This window comes from Monodelphis domestica, chromosome 7 (genome assembly GCF_027887165.1).
Source record: "Monodelphis domestica isolate mMonDom1 chromosome 7, mMonDom1.pri, whole genome shotgun sequence".
Taxonomy (NCBI): Eukaryota; Metazoa; Chordata; class Mammalia; order Didelphimorphia; family Didelphidae; genus Monodelphis; species Monodelphis domestica.
The window spans coordinates 265,306,477-265,324,630 of record NC_077233.1 but is presented as its reverse complement, the minus strand read 5'-3'; the positions used below and the strand labels follow the sequence as shown (position 1 = coordinate 265,324,630).

The 18,154-nt window shown below is 36.7% G+C and overlaps 1 protein-coding gene across 7 annotated transcripts in view; it reads left to right on the top strand.

Moving 5' to 3' along the window:
• Window positions 1-18,154, top strand: part of EPN2 (epsin 2) — a 111,260-nt gene that overhangs the window by 73,991 nt on the left and 19,115 nt on the right. For all 7 annotated transcript variants that reach the window (XM_056806746.1, XM_056806749.1, XM_056806747.1 and 4 more), the window contains 3 exons: window positions 327-439; window positions 2,343-2,435; window positions 2,783-2,939. In XM_056806746.1, the coding sequence (XP_056662724.1) occupies window positions 327-439; window positions 2,343-2,435; window positions 2,783-2,939 (363 nt within the window). The remainder of the gene's footprint in view (window positions 1-326; window positions 440-2,342; window positions 2,436-2,782; window positions 2,940-18,154) is intronic.

Below are 18,154 nucleotides of genomic sequence, written 5' to 3'. Positions count from 1 at the left end.
TAGGTGCCTTTATTAATGCTTGTTGATTGTTTGATTCCCTTTCCAGGAATATATGTTATTATAGTTAAGGCACTTAATCTTTTTTAAGTTCAGTTGCCTTCCAACCCCATATGATTGTTAATTATTGTGACTATTAATAAGCCTAAAATAATTCTCTCATCCTTTGTTTTCTGTATTTACCGTTAAAGGTTCATTATAACTTTCTTTAAAAAATGTATTTAATATTGTAAAGATTTGGCAAATCTCTTGGAAAGGGAACAAATAGCCTGCAGTAAATTGTTTTATGGTCTTTTACTTGTGATAACTATGGTTTATTGCCTCAACAGCTACCTCCCCTCGTGTTTCTTCAGAGCTGGAGCAAGCCCGACCTCAAACAAGTGGAGAAGAAGAACTTCAGCTACAGCTTGCATTAGCAATGAGCCGAGAAGTTGCAGAGCAGGTCAGTTATCTAAGGTAGCTTTTTTATAGGCAGCATCCCTGTCAAAATTGTCCCAAAGCTTTTATTAAGCTCTTTTTGAGCACACTCTATTTTCCATGAGTTCATATCTCCTAGAGCACCAGAGTATGGGAATTGTCTGGAGGGGAAGCAGCATTTGGGTAAGGACTGTGAGTCAGTCCTAAGAGATAAAAGGCAAAAAGCAGTCGATGCCATATTTCAGAAACAGTGTTAAAAACGTTATTGACTTCTAAAAAGATAGCACTGTCCCCCACTAAGCTTAGTGGTTATTAAGTATTTTAAATTATCCCTATAAAAGGGTAAATTTTCAAGAGAATTAGAGGGCAACCCCATTAAGCAGGTTATTTGTTACTCATTTAGATTTATTAGAGATATTAGGTGTATCTCCCCAAGCCTACACATAGGGCTAAAACATCAATGCTGTTTCTCACTACCACATTCTAAATGAGTACTGCCCAATGCTTTGGTCATTGGATAAACAACAAAGAATGCTCTAACATCATAGCATATTATTAGTTGTCAGAAGAATACTTTCCTTATTTGATAAAATTATATAATTGTGAATGGAAATTTGAAATGGAAGAAAAGGTATTATTTTTTACTACTTAGAGAGGTAGAACTGATTTTTACTTTCCGAAATTGTAGTTTTGGACACTTAATGACTACCTGGTGAAGTAAGTAAAGAAATTGCATTAAATTTTTTTATAATAACTTCTTTATCTTAAGATGTTATGTTGATGTGTTTTTGTTATCATTGGTGATACTTCATTTGGAATGCAATTTCCAACTCTTGGAATATCAGAAAAGCAGCATCCACAGATTGTGTTGTGGGTAGGACTTAACTTTTTTTTTTTTTGCATCACTTTAAATTGATTTATGCTATAGTCTTTCAATCATCAGGGATCTTCACTTCATTATGAATTGGTACAAGGCCAACTTCACAATAAATAGTCACCTGTGTTATAGTATTTGAAATATACTAGGAAGGTCACCAGAAAAAAAAACCCAGACCCCTCTGAGGCTTGAAAGCTTTTTAGTCTTTAATAATCATTTATTAAACATGTAACTATAGGAGCTGCTAGGTGGACAGAGAGCCAGGCCTGAAGATGAGAGGACCTGGGTTCAGATTTGGCCTCAGATACTTCCTAGTTGTGTTACCCTTGTCAAGTCACTTAACCCCAGTTGTCTAGCTCATACTGCTCTTCTGTCTTGGAACCAATTCTTAGTATCAATTCTAAAACAGAAGATAAGGGTTGTTTTTTTTTATAATTGGGAGGGAAGACACTGTTCTGACCACTAACACTTTAGCCAGTATTTTCCAAACTAATCAGGACATGGGCCACTCATGCCTGAAATATAGAGAGAGTATCTCATCATAAGGTGAATAGGAGTGTGAAATAACTTCAGGATTAAAGGAGAATAGGGAAATTTTGGAAGAAATTCAAATAATTTAAACCAATTTTAACCCCAGAATTATATATCAAGTATTTTGGTATACATATAATTTTATAGATAATACTTGAGAGGGGAAAACATCAAAATTTGATCACAAAATTCTTTGTACAAGTTGTCCTAGCCAGAAAAATTTTCAAAAGTATCTGAAAACTGTCAAATGGGACATAGGGGCAAGGGTACTAAAAAGAATGGTAAGGAGATGCCAAAAATAAACTGATAATAGATTGGGGTATCACAGTGAACATCCAAGGCTTTTTCTAAGCTATTATAATTTTGTGGCACAAATAACATATAGCCCTTCCCCTTCACTTTTTTCTCATTTTTACTTTAACATACAAATAGAACTTCATATTAATAAATAGTATTTTTTTTACTTAAATGATAACCTTTTTGTAACAAAATCAATTCCAAATTCCCTTATCCATTTCAGGAAGAACGTCTCAGACGTGGAGATGACCTAAGGTTACAAATGGCCCTGGAAGAAAGTCGTAGAGATACTGTTAAAATTCCAAGAAAGAAAGAGGTAAAAATAACAATAGAACAATAATGCTAGCAGAATCCTCTAGATATAGTCTAATTTGGTCCTAACAGGTTATATAATTTTTTCCTAAGGTACCCTGAATTTTATAATAGTGCATTATGTTTTAATAGAATTTCATCATAGGTAGTATGATGGTGTCATCATTCAAAAAAAAATTCATCTACTGTATGCAAGATTAAACTAATGTATTTGAAGCTAGCAAAACATACCAATGGGGAGGTTTTAGTCTTGGACGGCTATTTCAGTTTTATTTTGGTGGGGTTTTATATTCATTTTTACAGGGTTTTTTGTTCATTTGACCTAAAAGCATTGCTTTCTCCTCCCCATAGCATACTACTCTTTTGGATTTGATGGATGCTCTACCCAGTTCAGCTGCTGCCCCTCAGAAAGAAGAGCCATGGGGAACATCAACTGTAACAAAACAAACTGATCCCTGGGGAGGAGCTGCAACTACATCAACTACTTCTGACCCTTGGCAATCATTTGGTAAAAAGATCTTTAACCATATTTAGTAATCATGCACTAAAGAGGGCTTGGGTTGACATAGTTTTTTTTAGCTCTTATTTCTTTTTTTTTTTTAATTATATTTTATTTGATCAGCTCTTATTTCTTAATTAGCTTAGTTGTTCATAATTTTTTAAAAACTCTTACCCTTTTGTCATAGAATAAATAGTATATTGATTCTAAAGCAGAAAAGCAATAAGGGCTAGGTAGTTGGGGTTAAGTGACTTGTTCAGGGTCACATAACTAGGAAGTGTCTGAGGCCAAATTTAAATCCAAAACAGGCGTACCTCCCAACCCCCAATCTCCAGGCTTGGCTACCTATCCTTTGAGTCACCTAGTTGCCCCTGTAAATGATTTCTTAACTGGCTTAGTGGTTCATGATTAATATTTTAGAAATGACCTAATCAGTTACTGTGAAGTAAAGAAGAACTAATTGTGTTGACTGTGTTTTTCAGCACTTATTTCTTTACATTTTGAATAGTTTTCTTTTGGTTACTTACTACAAGGGGAAGGAAGTGACGGCTTGGTCTATAATTTTTTTCCCATAGTTTCCCATTTTGTCTCAGATATTTCAACCAGCAGTCTATATCAGATTATGGTGGTACTAGGCACCTGAATCACTGCTATAATTTGCTGAAAATCATGTACTTAATATTACAGGGTCATGTTAGCTCTAATTATTCCTTACCCTTAAAAGCAATAGTCAATCAGTTTAATTTGTTTAGAAAATTATTATTAAGGCCTGTTTTGGAGATAGTTTTACAGTTGGCTTTTACTATTTAACATGAAATCTATTATATTTGAACTTCATAGTGGTAAAAGTTTTCTGGTATTTCCTTTACAAGCAGTCTAGTTCTTAGCAACTCCTTTTTTATCCATTTTGTCTTTGATGGTCATTATTATAAGACTCTTGGGACCACCAGATGCTTCTCATTCACTATAAAATGTTGCCTGACTTTCCTATTTCAGATGAAACGAATGAATTAATTCCTTTCTTATCATGTTCCCCCTTTTTCAGATGCCTTATATTCAACCCTACGAGAGTATAGTTGAACCTCTCATTACCCTTCTTGGCAAGTGTTCTCTTGAATTCAGAACTAAATTTAGACTTGTAATTTTTTGCAAAACCATCATTTAAGTAGAAACTTTGCAAGAATAATTAGTCATGATTGATACACACACACACACACACACACACACACACACACACGATATAGTTAGTTTTACTGTATTTTGTTAGGTATTTATGGCAGTATTATAAAGTTATTAACTATGTTTATTTGTGAGCCACTTTTAAACAGAAGTAGTATCTCTTCTGAGACAAGTGGCCTCCCAAAATGAATGCTACTACTCTATTTTAAACATGAAAAGTAGAGGGGGTTTTTTGGTTTGGTTTTTTTAGTTGAAAGTGCATTAAGAGATTACTAAATAGATTTTTAAGCACTGAGGGAAAAAGAAGGTGGGAATTACTAAATTCCAGCATAGGTACACTAAGAACAAGACATAATAACATAACCTCATTTTTCTCTTTTGATAGTTACTGAACTAGTCAAGTCAGTAAGCATTTTTAGAAGATTTTTATAGACAGAATAAGGAAAGACATTTATATTGTACCTACCTATGTGCCAGACTCTGAACTAAGCACTTTTGGCAAATATCTAATTTGTCTTTATAACATTGAAAGGTAGATGCTATTATTTTCATTTTACAGTTGAGAAAACAGAGACAAACAGACTTAATTGATTTGCTCTGGGTCATAGAGCTAGTAAGTATATAAGGCCAAATTTGAATTCATCTTCCTGACCTTAGGCCTAGGAGTCTAATGAGCCACCAGCTATTTCTGTATAAATTATACTTTAATTTCAACAAAATACATGACCAAATTTCTCATGATGTCCTTGTGGACACAATGAAGACAACTATGAGTGTAGTTCATTTAATTGATTAGTGATCAATATCAACAAGCATTTATATAATGCTTTTTATGTATTAGACACTGTAAGATTTAAATTAATATCCAATATTCCAAGTATTATATTTTATAAAGTTTATTAATAATCACTAGAAGTAAAGGAATAAAAGGATAACTATATAACAAAATAAAACCACATGATTAGACTCTCTTGCCTGTTTAAAAAGACCACCGGCCATCACTGCCATTACAGGAAGGAGAGGGGGAGAGAGAGAGATGGAAATACAGAGAATTATGTCCTGCTTATGTCAGCAAGTAATGACAGGATGAGAGTGGGATACTGAGAATCATAGTTTTTAGGGTACCAAAATTAATTATACAATCCCTGCTGTGATCTTTTGGGAAACTAGTCTCCCCAATGGATCATTTAAACATAACCAGCTTATACCTCTAAGGATCTTCAACTAGAGGTACATACAATATTGCACTTGCTAAGGGGAAATTACAATAATTTGGGGATAAAAGGGAAATAAAAGAGAGAGAACAAAACCATTGATTGCTAGGCACATTGACAAAAAAACAATTGGGGACAGTCCCTTTTGGCATAAGAGTTTACATTCAAAATAAATGCATTCAACACCCCTACAGTTCAATTCCTCTACATCTCAAAGTTCATTCTGGATCTTTTGATGCAGTATGAGATTTCTTCAGGCATCTCCATGGCGCCTTCTACCAACAGTTCATTCTCTGGATTTTGGGAGGTAGCAAGTGTCTTATCCTAAAATGACTCTCAAGCAAGAAAAAGTTTTTTTTATAAAACTATAAATTAATTATACAAACCCCCCTCCCCTGAGGAGGGTGTTGACAAACACATGGATCACTCAGGGATACATGGCTGAGTTATCAGGTATGTGAATCAATTGTTAAAAGGAAATAAAAAACATTTTAAAAAAACACAGAGAAAAAGTAACTTCTGGATTAAATACAAAATGTCAAAATCTTATGTTTAAAAATTCTAAGTTAAGGAAAAATAGACCTATAACAGGTCCTTGAATCAGAGCCTGATTAAAGTGGTTTATGTCCCATAAGCCTGTAGCAGCAACACAAAGGAAGGCAAAAAAAGTCTCGGCTCTCAAGAGCTTATATTCTAATGAGAGAGGCGACAAACACACACCTGTGTGTGATATATACAAAATATGTACAAAATATTTTGGAAATAATCTCAAAGGGAAGGTACAAAGATTCAAAAGGACCAGAAAATGTTTTTTGGAGAAGGTGGTACTTGATGACATTTGAAGGAAGTTTGGAAGTGAGGAGAGTTCCAGGCATGGGGGCAACCACTGAAAATACCCAGAATTGGGAGATGGACATCTTGTGCAATGCCATTGTCACTGGATGCCAAAAAATATGTGAAGGGAAGGGAGACTAGAGTTAGGTTATTTAAGGGCTATTTGATCCTACAGATAAATACAAAGGTCTCCAGTGGTACAACACAAGATTTTGTCCTTGATCTTGAAGTGTTGTCCTCATTATTGAGATAAGAAATGAAAATGTCTTCAGAAAGAGCTTGTTAACAGAACTATTCAGTCACACAATGGACTGCTTTGCAAAATAGTCAGTTCCTTTCCCTGACAGTAGAAATGTCCTAGGAGAAATTGGATGCCCCCCATCAAGTATTTCTACTGAGGAAGGAAATTCTACATAAGGCAGGAATTAAATTGTTGCTTTCAATCACCAAAATTCTATGATTTCATTAAATTTCCATTTGTAGCTTCAGGAAGCACCAGTGATTTATTATCTCAGGTGCCTAAGAGAGCAGATTTTTTAAACTTTATTTTTCAATGTAATTTTTAATTTAAAAAACTCTATTCCCCCCCATTCTCCCCCCTGAGAAAAAAACATCTTTGTAATAATATGTATAGTCAAGCAGAAAGCAAGTTTCCTACATTAGTCATGTCCAAAAAATTTTTTTTCATTCTTTATCTTGAATCCATCACTTTTCTGTTAGGAGAAGAGTAGCATTCTTCACTATTAGTCTTCTGGAATAGTAGAATTGCTTTTGTCTCTTTAAAGATTTTTGTTTGTTTGTTTTTTGTCCTTTCAAAGTTGTTTGTCTTTACAGTGTTGCTATTATTGTAGAAATTGTTTTCCTAGTTCTGCTCACTTGATTACATATCAATTCATACATATTCCTAAGTTTCTCTGAAACCATTTCTATCTATTGACACTGTCTTAGAATTGACAATAAGTAGTGGTTCCAAGGCAGAACTGTGGTAAGGGCAAGGCAATGGGGTGCATTCCCTCCATCCCACCCGATCCCTTCCCCATCATAATGTCTTACATCACATTTACATTAATATATATACTTTAATATTTTTAGCCATTCCCTAAATGATGGTTCAGAATAGCAATAAAAGAAATGAGAAGTGACAAAAGAAATGACAGGCATTAGATCTTTAAAGGAAGAAATCTATCACAAGAATGTGGGTAATTTAAAACAAGGACAGATATCCAAAATAGTAGATTCACTAGGAAGAAAAAGAATGGCAAAATAGAAATGCAAAATTACAAAAAAAATGAATTGAACAAGTTGGTATCATTCTAGAGGGATGGCCTGTGGCTATAGGCTTTGTGAAGAATGTGTCAGGAGGAAGGTCTCTAGAGAGAATTCATATGGTATAGAGATTAGAGGTTTGGATTACAAATCATAAAACCTGGATTAGAATCCCCTCCCAGATTATACTAGCTGTATCATCATGAGCAAGGCTTTAAAATTTTCAGGGCCTTCTTTTCCCCATCTTTACAGAGGTATACTAAATACTTTCCTTACCTCACATAGCTGTTTTGAGGAAAGCATTTTCAAACCTTAAAGCACTATATAACTATAAGTTCTTACTAGTGGGATGCCATATGTCTCTTGTAATAATCCCAATTGCTTCCTTATTCCACTAAATGAAGAACTCTGGGGAAAGTTCAAAAATCCCTGCTAGAGAAGGTGAGTCACCCAGACAGAATAAAATCAGCAGCAATCTCCCCCAACCATTTCCTGCCAAGACAAAGTTTGAATATGAACTAACTGCCAATTCCCTAGAAGTCTTTTCTCTACCCACTAGCATGAATCATGAAGTACCAAACTCCTTTAAGCTCCTCACTACTCCCTAGTTTGGGAGATCTGGTATGGCCTAGATCCAGATAAGAACATTTTTTAAACAATCAGATTTTACTAGCTGGTGAGAAGGTGCCCCTTCCCTCCAAGATTCAAGCCGGGTACCTAATTCCACCAGAGGGCCCATATTTTTAATTAAAGGTGAGACATGCTGAAAAAGAAATATTCTATTTCCTATTCAGTTATTGAGATAGACAAAGACTAAAGCAATCCCTGCTTATAAAGAGCTTAAATTCTTTTGGAGGGCATATAAGTAAATAAAAAAGTAAATATACAGAATCACAGATTTTGGTTGGAGAGGACCTCAGTAGCCACCTAGTCCCAACTTTTACCTAAAATGAATCCTTCAGTATAGCATGACTATAAAACAGTCATTCTTCCTTTACTTCAAAAACTTCCTTTGAGGACTTCCAGTCAAGATGGCAGCTTAGAAGCTGCAAAAGTTCAGACCTCAGAAACCCTTCCTTACTGATCGCAAACTGAGAGCTCCTGGGACATTGAAATTCAAGCTGAACAACATAACAGACCATGGGAACCCTCCTCCCGGACCTGGATCAAAAGGTACGGCCCCCCAAAAGCCAAAACCCTAGATCACTTGGATCTAAGGGGCAGGCAGAAGGTCCCAGGACCCATCCCCCCCCCAACCCAGAGTTCTGAGTCCACGGCAGCAGCAGGAACTTCAGGGTCAGCAAAAGGGCCCCAGGGCTGGCTATTTTGAAGGACTCGCCTTGAAAGCAACCAGTCTCCGGGATGCCCAACACAGATGGCAGGGAAACATAGAGAGAAGGGGGAAGCCTGTAGACCCCTGGTTGGGTCCTTCCAACTGAGTCTTAAGGGAGGTCCCAGCTTTAGGGCACCAGCTGAACCCAATCCCATCAGGAGCCCTCAGAGCTACTGAAAGGAGAGAAATCTTAGGGCCGGCAAAGAGGTTGCTCCAAAGAGCTTACCTTGAAAGTAACCTGGGCCAGTCTCCAGGCATTCAACACAGATTGTGGAGGAGGAGGTTGGTTTTTTTTTCCTTTTTTTTTCTTTTTGGCTCAGGGATCATTTGGCCTATACCAGCTGATCCTAATTCCATCAGGAGCCCTCAGAGCTTCTGAAAGAACAGAAACAGGGCCGTCGAAGGGCTTACCTTGAAAGGAACCTGGGCCAGTCTGCGGGCATTCAACACAGATTGTGGAGGAGGAGGTTTTTTGCTTTAGGGCTCAGTCAGTACAAACAAGCTGAACCTAATCCTATCAGGAGCCCTCAGAGCCCAGGGAGGCCACGACCCCTCCCCCCTTAGAAAGCAGAGTCTTCTGAAAGAATCAGCTGAATCTAATCCCATCAAAAGTCTCCAGAACTCAGGGAAGCCCAGGCTCCCCACCCATCCTCATTGACTTCTGGACTTTAAGCCAATCAAAAGCCTCCAGAGGACAGGGAAGCTTAAACCCCCAACAACCCTCCCCCAGAGACTACACCAAGAGATCTTCTGTTAAAGCTTCAAGAGGGGAGACTGATAGAAGCCCCCAAAAAACAAAAAAATGAGAGGAACAAGAGCACAGACAAATACGGGGAGGAAAGAAGGGGTGAATTTGAGCAAACAACAGAAAAAGAAGAAACTACAATAGACAGCTACTACTCAGCAAATGGAATAGAGGGGGAGAGATTACCAAACGATAAACCAGAAATCCCAGCGAATTGGATACAGGCTGTGGAAGAACTCAAAACACAACTAAGAGAGGCTGAAGACAATTGGGAAAAGAACTTAAAAATTAAGATAAGTCATCTGGAAACAGAGGCACTTGAACTAAAATAAGAAAATAGTGTCTTGAAAGCCAAAATCAACCAGCTGGAAAATGAGGCAAAGGAGATGAAAGATGAGGTAAAGAGGATGAAAGACGATCTTCAAAGAAAATCAGAGCAGAAGGAAAAAGACGACCAAAAAACCAGAGATGAAATCCAATCTTTAAGAACCAGAATACAACAACTAGAATCAAGTGACCTCACAAGGCAGCAGGACACTATAAAACAAAACAAAAAGAATGAAAAAATTGAGGAAAATGTGAAACATCTCATTCACAAAACAGATGATTTAGAAAATCGTTCAAGAAGAGACAATTTAAGAATAATTGGAGTACCAGAAGACCACGAAAAAAGAAAAAGCCTGGACATAATACTAGAGGAAATTATCCAGGAAAACTGTCCCGAGATTCTAGAACAAGAGGGGAAAGTGGAGATTGAAAGAATCCACAGATCACCCCCTGTATTTAATCCCCAACTGACAACACTAAGAAATGTTGTAGCCAAATTCAAAATCAATCAGATGAAAGAAAAGATATTACAAGCTGCCAAGAAGAAGCCATTCAGATACCATGGAAACACATTGAGGTTAACACGGGATCTGTCTGCATCCACACTGAAGGACCAAAAGGCATGGAATACGATATTCCGGAAAGCAAGGGAACTAGGTCTACAACCAAGAATAAAATACCCATCAAAACTGACTATATTCTTACAGGGGAAAGTATGGTCATTCAACACAACAGAAGAGTTCCAAGCATTCATAAATAAAAGACCAGACCTGAACAGAAAATTTGATGTCCAAGCACAGAACTCAAGAGAATCATCAAAAGGTAATTTAAAAAGAGGGGAAAAACAAACAAAACAACAACAAAAATTTTATAAGAGACTCAATAAGTTAAAATGATATGTATCCCTATAAGAAAAGAGGTCATTGGTAACTCTTAAAAACTGTTGCTATCACCTGAGCAGCTAGAAGAATTACACTCAGAGGGAACAGTGACAAACTGTATAGGATGAAAGGACAAGACATAAATAGGTATATAGATATATGCATACATGAATACATATACATGTGTATGTGTGTATATATATATATATATACATACACATGACTATAGCTAAAAAAGAAAAGAGGTTATGACTAAAAGAAATGGGAAAAGAAACAAATGGGGGTAAATTTATATGTCATAAAGAATCTCATGGTGGGAGGGGGTAGAACATCGATACACTGGAAGGGTAAAGAGGTTGGAGACAGGAAATACTCAACTCCTACGTACTTTGAAACTGACCCAAAGAGGGAAGAACAACCCAATCCATTGGGGAAGAGAATAGATTTGTGCCCTATAGGGGAGTAGAAGGGTAAAAAATGGACTGGTGGGGAGGGAAGCAGTACAAGGGAGGGAGGGGGGGGATTTTAAAAAGACTACAGGGGAAAATAAGGGAGGGAATAAGAAGGGAGGGGGGTAGAAAGGGAAGTAAAATAAGGGAGGGAACGAGGAGGGGGGGCTGACTATAAACAAACATTGGTATAGAAGGAAATAGTGAAAGAAGAAAAGGCAGGACCAGGAGTAGAAATCAAAATGCTGGGAAATACACAGCTAGTAATCACAACTCTGAATGTGAATGGAATGAACTCACCCATAAAACGCAAGCAAATAGCAGAGTGGATTAGAATCCAAAACCCTACCATATGCTATCTGCAAGAAACACACATGAGCAAGGTAGATACACATAGGGTGAAAGTAAGAGGATGGAGCCAAACCTATTGGGCATCAAATGATAAAAAAAAGGCAGGAGTAGCAATCATGATATCGGACAAAGCCAAAGTAAAAATAAATCTAGTTAAAAGAGATAGGGAAGGTAATTACATCCTGATAAAAGGCAGTATAGACAATGAGGAAATATCGGTACTCAATATGTATGCACCAAATGTCAGAGCATCCAAATTTTTAAAGGAGAAACTAGAGGAGCTCAAAGATGAAATAGATAGAAAAACTATACTAGTGGGAGATCTGAACCTTCCCCTACCCGAACTAGATAAATCAAATCAAAAAGAGGTGAGAGAAGCAAATGAAATCTTAGAAAAATTAGAGTTAGTAGACATATGGAGAAAAATAAATAGGGACAAAAAGGAATATACCTTCTTTTCAGCAGTACATGGTACATTCACAAAAACTGACCATGTACTAGGGCACAAAATCATTGCAAACAAGTGCAAAAGGGCAGAAATAATAAATGCAACCTTCTCAGACCACAGTGCAATAAAAATAATAATTAACAAGGGTACATGGATAGATAAATCAAAAATTAATTGGAAATTAATATGATTCTCCAAAACCAGCTAGTTAAAGAACAAATTGTAGAAACAATAACTTCATTGAAGAAAATGACAATGGTGAGACATCCTTTCAAAACCTATGGGATGCAGCCAAAGCAGTACTCAGGGGGAAATTTATATCCTTGAGTTCATATATAAACAAATTAAGAAGGGCAGAGGTCAATGAATTGGGCATGCAAATTAAAAAACTAGAAAGTAAACAAATTAAAAATCCTCAGATGAAGGATCCTAAAAATCAAAGGAGAAATTAATAAAATTGAAAGTCAAAGAACTATTGATTTAATAAATAAGACTAGAAGCTGGTACTTTGAAAAAACAAATAAAATTGACAAAGTACTAGTCAGTCTAATTAAAAAAAGGAAAGAAAAAAACCAAATTGACAGTATCCAAGGTGAAAAGGGAGACCTCACCTCTAATGAAGAGGAAATCAAGGCAATCATTAAAAACTACTATGCCCAATTATATGGCAAAAAATATGGCAATCTAAGTGATATGGATGAATACTTACAAAAATATAAATTGCCTAGACTAAAAGAAGAAGAAATAAATTACCTAAACAACCCCATATCAGAAAAAGAAATTGAACAAGTCATCAAAGAACTCCCTAAGAAAAAATCCCCAGGTCCAGACAGATTCACAAATGAATTTTATCAAACATTCAAAGAACACCTAACCCCAATATTATACAAACTATTTGACAGAATAAGCCAAGAAGGGGTTCTACCAAATTCTTTTTACGACACAAACATGGTACTGATCCCAAAGCCAGGCAGGTTAAAAACAGAGAAAGAAAACTATAGGTCAATCTCCCTAATGAATATAGATGCAAAAATCTTAAATAGGATACTAGCAAAAAGACTCCAGCAAGTCATCACAAGGGTTATCCACTACCATCAGGTAGGATTCATTCCAGGAATGCAAGAATGGTTCAATATTAGGAAAACCATCCAAATAATTGACCATATAAACAAGCAAACCGACAAAAATCACATGATTATTTCAGTAGATGCAGAAAAAGCCTTTGACAAAATACAACACCCATACCTATTGAAAATACTAGAAAGTATAGAAATAGAAGGGCCTTTCCTAAAAATAATAAACAGTATATACCTAAAACCATCAGCAAACATCATCTGCAATGGGGAAAAACTCAAGCCTTCCCAATAAGATCAGGAGTCAAACAAGGATGCCCATTATCACCTTTATTATTTAATATTGTACTAGAAACACTAGCAGTAGCAATTAGAGAAGAAAAAAAAGAAATTGAAGGTATTAAAATTGGCAATGAGGAGACAAAGCTGTCACTCTTTGCAGATGATATGATGATTTACTTAAAGAATCCCAGGGAATCAACCAAAAAGCTAATCGAAATAATCAACAACTTTAGCAAAGTTGCAGGATACACAATAAACCCACATAAGTCATCAGCATTTCTATATATCTCCAACCCAGTTCAGCAGCAAGAATTAAAAAGAGAAATTCCATTTAAAGTCACCTGAGACAATATAAAATACTTAGGAATCTATCTCCCGAGACAAACACAGGAACTATATGAACACAACTACAAAACACTCTCCACACAATTAAAACTAGATCTAAACAATTGGAAAAACATTGATTGCTTATGGGTGGGACGAGCTAACATAATAAAAATGACCATCCTACCCAAACTTATCTATCTATCTAGTGCCATACCCATTGAACTACCAAAAAACTATTTTACTGAATTAGAGAAAACCATAACAAAGTTCATTTGGAAGGATAAAGGGTCAAGGATATCCAGGGAAATAATGAAAAAAAAATACAAAGGAAGGTGGCTTTGCAGTCCCAGATCTCAAACTATATTACAAAGCAGCGGTCATCAAAACAATTTGGTACTGGCTAAGAGACAGAAACGAGGATCAGTGGAATAGACTTGGGGTAAATTACCTCAGTAAGACTAGTCTTTGACAAACCCAAAGACCCCAGCTTTGGGGACAAAAATCCAGTATTTGATAAAAACTGCTGGGAAAATTGGAAGACAGTGTGGGAGAGATTAGGTTTGGATCAACACCTCACACCCTACACCAAGATAAACTCAGAATGGACAAATGACTTGAATATAAAGAAGGAAACTATAAGTAAATTCGGTGAACACAGAATAGTATACATGTCAGAACTTTGGGAAGGGAAAGATTTTAAAAGCAAGCAAGACTTAGAAAGAATCACAAAATGCAAAATAAATAATTTTGACTACATCAAATTAAAAAGTTTTTGTACAAAGAAAAGCAATGTAACTAAAATTAGAAGGAAAGCAACAAATTGGGAAACAATCTTCATAACAAAAACCTCTGACAAAGGTGTAATTACTCAAATCTATAAAGAGCTAAACCAATTGTACAAAAAATCAAGCCATTCTCCAATTGAAAAATGGGCAAGGGACATGAATAGGCAATTTTCAGTTAAAGAAATCAAGACTATTATTAAGCACATGAAAAAGTGTTCTAGATCTCTTATAATCAGAGAGATGCAAGTCAAAACAACTTTGAGGTATCACCTCACACCTAGCAGATTGTTCAACATGACAGCAAAGGAAAGTAATGAATGCTGGAGGGGATGTGGCAAAGTAGGGACATTAATGCATTGCTGGTGGAGTTGTGAATTGATCCAACCATTCTGGAGGGCTATTTGGAACTACTCCCAAAGGGCGATAAAAGACTGTCTCCCCTTTGATCCAGCCATAGCACTGCTGGGTTTGTACCCCAAAGAGATAATAAGGAAAAAGACTTGTGCAAGAATATTCATAGCTGCGCTCTTTGTGGTAGCCAAAAATTGGAAAATGAGGGGATGCCCATCAATTGGGGAATGGCTGAACAAATTGTGGCATATGTTGGTGATGGAATCCTATTGTGCTCAAAGGAATAATAAAGTGGAGGAATTCCATGGGAATTGGAACAACCTCCAGGAAGTGATGCAGAGTGAGAGGAGCAGAACCAGGAGAACATTGTACACAGAGACTGACACATTGTGGTACAAGAGAACGTAATGGACTTCTCCAGTAATGGCTTTACAATTTCCCTGAACAACCTGTCCTCAAGCAGAGGACAAACTGAGGGAGTAAAAACACCGAGAAAAGCAACTGCTTGACTACAGAGGTTGAGGGGACATGATGGAGGAGAGAAGCTAAATGAGCGCCCTAATGCAAATACCAACAACAAGGAAATGGGTTCAGAGCAAGGACACATGTGATACCCAGACGAATCGCGCGTCGGCTAGGGAAGGGGTTGGGGGGGGGGGGTTTGGGGTGGAGGAAAAGAAAATGATCTGTTTCCAATGAACAATGTATGAAAATGACCAAATAAAAAAATGTTAAAAAAAAAAAAAACTTCCTTTGAGGAGGAGTGGAACAATCTCCTGTGTATTCCAATTTTCTTATTAGGACATTTTTACTGGTATCAAGCTTAAATCTGTCTTTTTGTAACTTCTACCCAATACTCCTAAATGTGCTGTCTTGCACCAGAGAGAGTAAGTTTGATGCCCCTGCCATGCCATTTCAAATATACTAAGACCATAGTAATGGCATCCTTGTATGACATGGACTCAAAACTGTTGTCCTCTTCTGCAGTCTTTCCAGTTTATTCATGTCCTTAAACTGTGGCTTACCTCTCTGGGCATTATCATTATTATTATAGCTCGGGAGACTTCTATGGTCACATAACATACCTGTACTAGAACCATGTTTTCTTGAGTTCTAGTCCCGTATTGCCAATTTGCTTCCAAATTCTTATTCATTTGCTAAATCTATCTAAAACTGTGGAATTTTCAAAGTTGTTTTTTTCCCCCAACTGTGGAAAATTACATCAAAGTCTTAAATAAAAATCATCAATGGCAGTTCTTATGATGGCTCCTAACATCATTATAACACAATAACTTTTTGTTCCATCTCCATCAGTTATGTTAAGTGGCCTAAGAGGTTGCGATGTTGGGTCTCTGAGTCTAAATAATGACAAATCCACCATTGAGCTTTTTTAGTACCCTTTATTTCCTCTGTGATACAATAAATTATAAAGATTAGTGGGTCTCTTCCTAAATGATTTTGGTTGTACTGTTCTGTCTTTTCACTCTTCATGAAAGAACAGAGATGTTTTGAAAGCTACCATTTGTGACAAGGAATGTCATTAGCATTTTTTTGCATTACATCATTGAAGATAGCTCAGCTCAAATACAGTTGAAGGAAATTTTAAGGGTTGGAATAAGGGAAGTCGGAGTCAGCCAGGTCACTGTGGCATTTCCTTTTCTATTCTGGAAATGTAGAGCCTCCAGCTGTTAAGTGAGCTAACAACATAGTGATTCAAAAGGTCTTTGGTTAGTCCCGGTCTTCCTTCCTGTTGAGGAAAACACATGAACTTTTTCCCATTTCTCATCACCCTCCCCCTTGCTTGACCATCCTGCTTTAAGAAAAGAGCACAGAGGACTATTTTCAGCCTAATGTGCAGCAGGTGGTCCTGTTTACTCGTTAGCAATCTCTTGCATTGATTCCTATTCCTTTGACTTACTGCTTCCTATGAGTTTCCCCTGCTTTTAACATTCTCTCATTCTCATCTCCTTAGATTATATAACTATGAGGATAAATGATGGGCAAGAAGAGATGCAATAGAGAAAAACATCCCTTATGCTGCTTGTTTTGTTTTTTGGTCCAGTAATGCAATCTGTCACTTTTAGAGTCCTAAGAGAAGTGCCTGGGACACCGAGAGAGAGTGATTTGCCCATGGTAGCTTATCTGTAGTATGTGTCAAATGGGACTTAAGTCCGGGGTCTTCCTGATTCCAAGACCAACTCTATCCACTGCACCACACTGAGTGCACCAAATAGGACGATAGACAAATAATTTGCTATTTCTAACTTTGGTTATTTCCTCACTAGTATTTTTTGCTTTCCTAGCCTTTGGAATTAATGGTCTAAGGAAATAGTTATTTCATACTTTTCAAGCACCCAGATTTCCACTTACTTTAATCACCTGAAACTCAGCTGTGAGCCAGCAGGGAAGAATGTCTTAAAGCTTATAGAAGAGATGTAGAGCCAAGATCAGGCCAGAATGAATAAATGACAATCATTTATTAACTTCTAAGGATAGACTACAAAAGCATATAAATGAATGGGAATCAAGGAAGGTGTTTTGTTTTAGAAAGTTACAGAACTTATTTACTTAGTTTTTATTGCTTGTAAAGTTACGGTCACTAAACTTTCATAAGTTTGATCATTTTTGTTTTGCCCAGCAACCCTAATTAAAGAAGATTAAAAGAAATAGGTAAGACTGGGTTTTTGTATATAATAATAGCTAACACTTATATGCTAGCTTTAAGGTTCACTTAAGTTTTCCAGAACATTACATGAATTTCATTTGATCCTCCATAACCCCATGGGGCATTATTATTATCTCCATTTTACAAATGATGAAATACATTGAGGAAGATCCCATGATTTGCTCAGGGTCACAGAGCCTTAGTCAGTAAGCCTTAAGTACTCACTTTGTGCTTAACTGTGTTAAGCCCTAGAGATCTAAAAAGAGGCAAAAGACAATCTCTGTTCTTAGGGCCCTCACACTCTAATTGGGGAGAAACCAAGAGAACAAATGTGTACAGAGTGAGTTACATAGAGGATAAATAGGAAATCATTAACAGAGAGAAGATACTATAATTAAGAATGGCCAGAGAAGGCTTCTAGAAAAGATAGGACTTTAGTAGAGACTTAAAGGAAATCAGGGAGGTCAGTAGTTAAGAGTGGAGGAAAGTATGTTCTAAGGATAGAAGACAGCCAGGGAAAATGCTCAGAGCTGAAAGATGGAATGTCTTATTTAGGGAACAGCCAGTGTCACTAGACCAAAGAGTACATATTGGGGAGCAAGGTACAGAGTGGAAAGAAGACAGTTAAGTGTCTGAGACAGAATTTGAGTGAGTCCTAATGATTCCAAGATCAGCACTCTTCTCTGTACCACCTCCTAGCTGCCTCATATATGC